Source organism: Vigna radiata, unplaced genomic scaffold (genome assembly GCF_000741045.1).
Source record: "Vigna radiata var. radiata cultivar VC1973A unplaced genomic scaffold, Vradiata_ver6 scaffold_908, whole genome shotgun sequence".
Classification (NCBI taxonomy): Eukaryota; Viridiplantae; Streptophyta; class Magnoliopsida; order Fabales; family Fabaceae; genus Vigna; species Vigna radiata.
The window spans coordinates 1-3,998 of NW_014543090.1; the positions used below are offsets into that span (position 1 = coordinate 1).

Genomic DNA, 3,998 nt, shown 5'->3' on the forward strand with positions numbered 1-3,998 from the left:
TTTTAAAAGAAGAATAGGGCAAGATCTCGAGCTCTGCACCTTAGTTGAAGAGCTGGCATCTCCAGAATCTGTATCAACAAGGCAGAAATTAACCATTCGTTCATGATGTTTCTCCTTGGAAAGGACACTGTCTTCCACTGGGGGCCTCAACCCTCTGGCGGTAGCATACCATAGATCATCAACATTAGACTGGCAATCTTCAAGATTTGACAATGATAATGAACATAAATCTTTGTTCTCTTCCAAAATTCCTCCCAGTTCAGCAAGCTCTTTGCACTTTGTTTCAGATGCATCACTCAAAGTCGTAGTTGAAATGTGCTCCACTGGAACAACATTCCTCTTCCATGGCAATTCTCGAGGATCCTTAACATTAAGAGGTAACATAGCACAAGAAGGAAAACTATCTCCATTTTTCAGTGTGGTTGAATTTCTATTCTGAGAAACACACCCTTCTTCAATCACTTTATGTTTCTTTAATTGACAATGATTCTCTGAAATACTAAAGCCAAGAAGAAAAATAAGCCATTTCTTATCACTAATGTTAAAAAAAAGGAAATGTTATGCCCAAATTAAACAACAAACCCTCCAACAGGATGAAGTATCTTTTGAAGAAGTTGAAATGCCCCTAATCCAAATAATTCTAATTTTGCAAGTTGACCCTCAAGGGAAAAGCAATTAATTAATATGCCCGTCTTCTCCATCTGAAAAAAAAAAGAATATTGCTAGTGAGTTTATATATAGTTTTACAATTTTAAATTTTTCAACTTCATCCGGAAAATTAAAACCTTGACCAAGAAACACCAATTAAATTAAAACCAAATAGAATTTTTATCTGAAACATAACATTTTTTTTCAATTTCTACATTTAAGCAGATTTCTAGCACGATTAATGATATTGTGATTTCAGACAAAAACCTTTTCATATGAAGTTACATAATTAAAGAAATAATGACAAGTTATCAAGCTGAGATGTGAATGCAAATTATGTCCCATGACCCAACCATGCCTATTCACCAGGGTAATGAAATGTAGTACTGACATGAAATGAAAGCCTTTCAAATGGACAATGAGAATGGAGAATACCAGTGTAAATTGAGAATAGACAAACTCGTGATGGCCAACAGAAAAAAATAAAGGAAAACTAAGCAAAAGTAATTAGTGTAGTTATAGAATTCGTTAAAATTGACTAACAGCAATTACTTACCAAACTATAAAGGTAGGTAGCAAATTTAAATAGTAGAAGGGAAGTAGGATCCCTCATTCAGCAATGTTAGTAATTCAGAAAAGAACATTAGCTTTTATTTGGAAGGAAAATACTCTTGTTTGTACTTTCATTATTGAAACAACTATATTATGTTTTCCCAATCCTTTCTATATGAAATCTCAGACTCGGATTTCGGGTTTATAACACAAACTACAAAGAGAAAAAAACAACAGGAAGAACCATGTAAGAAGCTGAAAAAGAAAGTGAACCTCTTTCCGACAGGCAATTTTTAGATTATCAAATCCTTCTTCAAAGGCAGAAGCATGTATCCACACCCAAAGGTGTCTAAATGAAGAACCATGCTTCATTTTGTCTGATTTTTCACATAATTCAACACTATGTTTGTTCGAATCATCATCGATACCATGTTGTCCAAAAGAAGTATAATGATTTTGTTCATCTAGTCGTGTACTTATATTTTGTTGGGAAGTTGGTTGCCATATATAGGTCACAGGAGCAATTGGTGGACCAATGAGGCCTCCATCTTGACGCATCTGTAAAGAAACAATTTATTTTAGTTAAATTAAACCAAACTGGCAGTTACTGGAGTCAAAAATAGGTTACCTACCATTGCACTTCCATAGGTTACACCAGAGATTAAAGAGTCCTCAAGATTTTCAGGATTTGTAGTTGTTGGAGAGGGTTCTAGTACTGATCTCAATACCGACGTCAATGAATCCTGTATATAATAGTCAACATTAGATAAAACAGAAAACTAAACCATCACTATCTAGAGCTGAGAGCCCACAATAATTATTTGGAGCAAGCATCTCAATATGTTTCAATGAGAGAACAAGGCATTAGAAAGTCTAGACTCAGATGCATAACAATGAAAAAAAAGAAANTTCAAAAGAAAATACTAAATCCAAAACTAAATTAAGCTACCTCTGGACCCTCCAATTGGACAGCAGTGTAATAGCTTGCATCGTGTACAAGCACCCCTTCTTTGAGCCTTTTCAAGAGTGCCCTCGAACCTTTCCCTCTGCATAAGCAGATACAAAATCCTTGTCAGTGTTTTGAAGGAAATGATAAAACACTCTTGTTGCATCAGGTTTCCATAATAAATTCAAGCAAATCCCAACAAAATCAAAGTCTCAAACAACCCTACACCATGAAATTAATTAGCTTCAAGTTCTCCCGTTGACTCTTTCATATGTTTTCTTTTAACCCAAAAAGCCTACCTTCCTTGAAGACAAAAAGGAAGATGATAACCCCAAAGCTTGGTCATAGCAAATCGCTTTGCATGCCAAACATGAGTTCTCAGCCTCTTGGTTCCATCACCGGAGGTGCAAAAATCATTCTCTGGGTTATTCTTTAGTTCATATCTTCTACGTACACGCCGAGGAAGCTTCTTTAGTTCATCCTCCTCCAAACCTGATTTAGCAAGGGCTTTGCCCACTATTCCCACTTTCTGCCTCTTTCTTCTACAACCTTTTCTTGCAATTTGGTTGTCAAATGCAGTTGTTCTTCTTCTCTTGTTCCTTTGAGACCTATAATCATTGTTCACTCTGTTTTCTATGATAGATTGTAGACTATGGAGCTCAAGGGCACGGGATTCAGCATATTTCTGCACATTGATTGTCCGAGGAGGTGGTAGTATAGATAATGAAATTTGAGGCCTTTTGGTTCCTTCAGCAACCATGGTTACGAACTAAGCAAATAAAAAAAAAAAAACGTTAGTTTACAATTTTTCATTGTATAGACACAAAATTATGCTGTGAATAGGGGTGGGCATGGATTAGATTTTTAAAGATCCAATCCAAATCCAATCCAAATCCAATTCTGTTTCGCCTATTTTCATATTTTCCACCTTTTTATTTAAATCAAATAGTTAATTTTTCACACCCTAGAGTACTTGTATCGAAGGCCTTTGCCCCACCACAACAAGCTTTGACTAATTATCTATATGGTACTTGTATAAAATAATCTTTATTCTATAATTAACTTATGTTTGGTGTTAGAGATATTATATTTAGTTTATATTGTGTTTATGTTAATTAGGGAAATATAGTCCTTATATNTTTATTAGGGAAACATTGTTCTTATTTTATTTTATTTTATTCTTACATATTCATTTGTATTTGGACTTAACCCGTATTTCTTCTATTATAAATAGAGAACCCTATGTGTATATTTAACACAAGGGATTAATTCCAATATATAATTTTCACTATATTAATTTCCCAAGTCTTACATTCTCCTCAACTTCCACAATTTTTGTCCTCAAAAATTTGGGATTAAACTGCCTTTTAGCCGCTTAAAGCATAACAAAATTGGTCTCCACTAATGTAGTACAGGAATCTAAGGACTCAACTAAGATTAAGCTTAAAGTGTAGAGTTAAGTCTTTTATTATTTATTTACTAACTATTACTAAACAGGTGGGGAATTCGAAATGAAATTTAAAAAGGAAATAGAACTAACTAGCAATGAATGTATCTAACTTCAGTTAATGAATGAATGAAAAAATAAATAAAAAAAGCAATGCATGACACATCTCCTAAATGGTATACTAATGCAATTAACAGAAACTATGCTAATGGACATCATTACTTTCACAATTCAGAACCAAAAATCAGACTTCTAATAATGCAGAGAACAATTTGGAGCAACAAAAGAATAGTTTGTAAAGCAAGAATAGCTACTGACTATGAATGGAAAGGGATAAAAAGAGTACATGAAACCACACAATAGCTAAAATAAAAAAACGAGAAGCCTACTTAAACACCTAAGATT

General features: G+C 33.9%; 1 protein-coding gene across 1 annotated transcript; it reads right to left on the reverse strand.

The window, feature by feature from the left end:
- Positions 1 to 6: 6 nt before the first annotated feature.
- Positions 7 to 3,257, reverse strand: LOC106752928 (the record flags this gene model as incomplete). Its single annotated transcript, XM_014634711.2, has 6 exons — positions 2,446 to 3,257; positions 2,150 to 2,246; positions 1,833 to 1,943; positions 1,474 to 1,758; positions 583 to 701; positions 7 to 499 (listed from the first exon to the last, which is right to left on the reverse strand). Coding segments are annotated over exons 1-6 (1,566 nt in total), but the record flags the coding sequence as incomplete, so codon positions are not given.
- Positions 3,258 to 3,998: the final 741 nt, after the last annotated feature.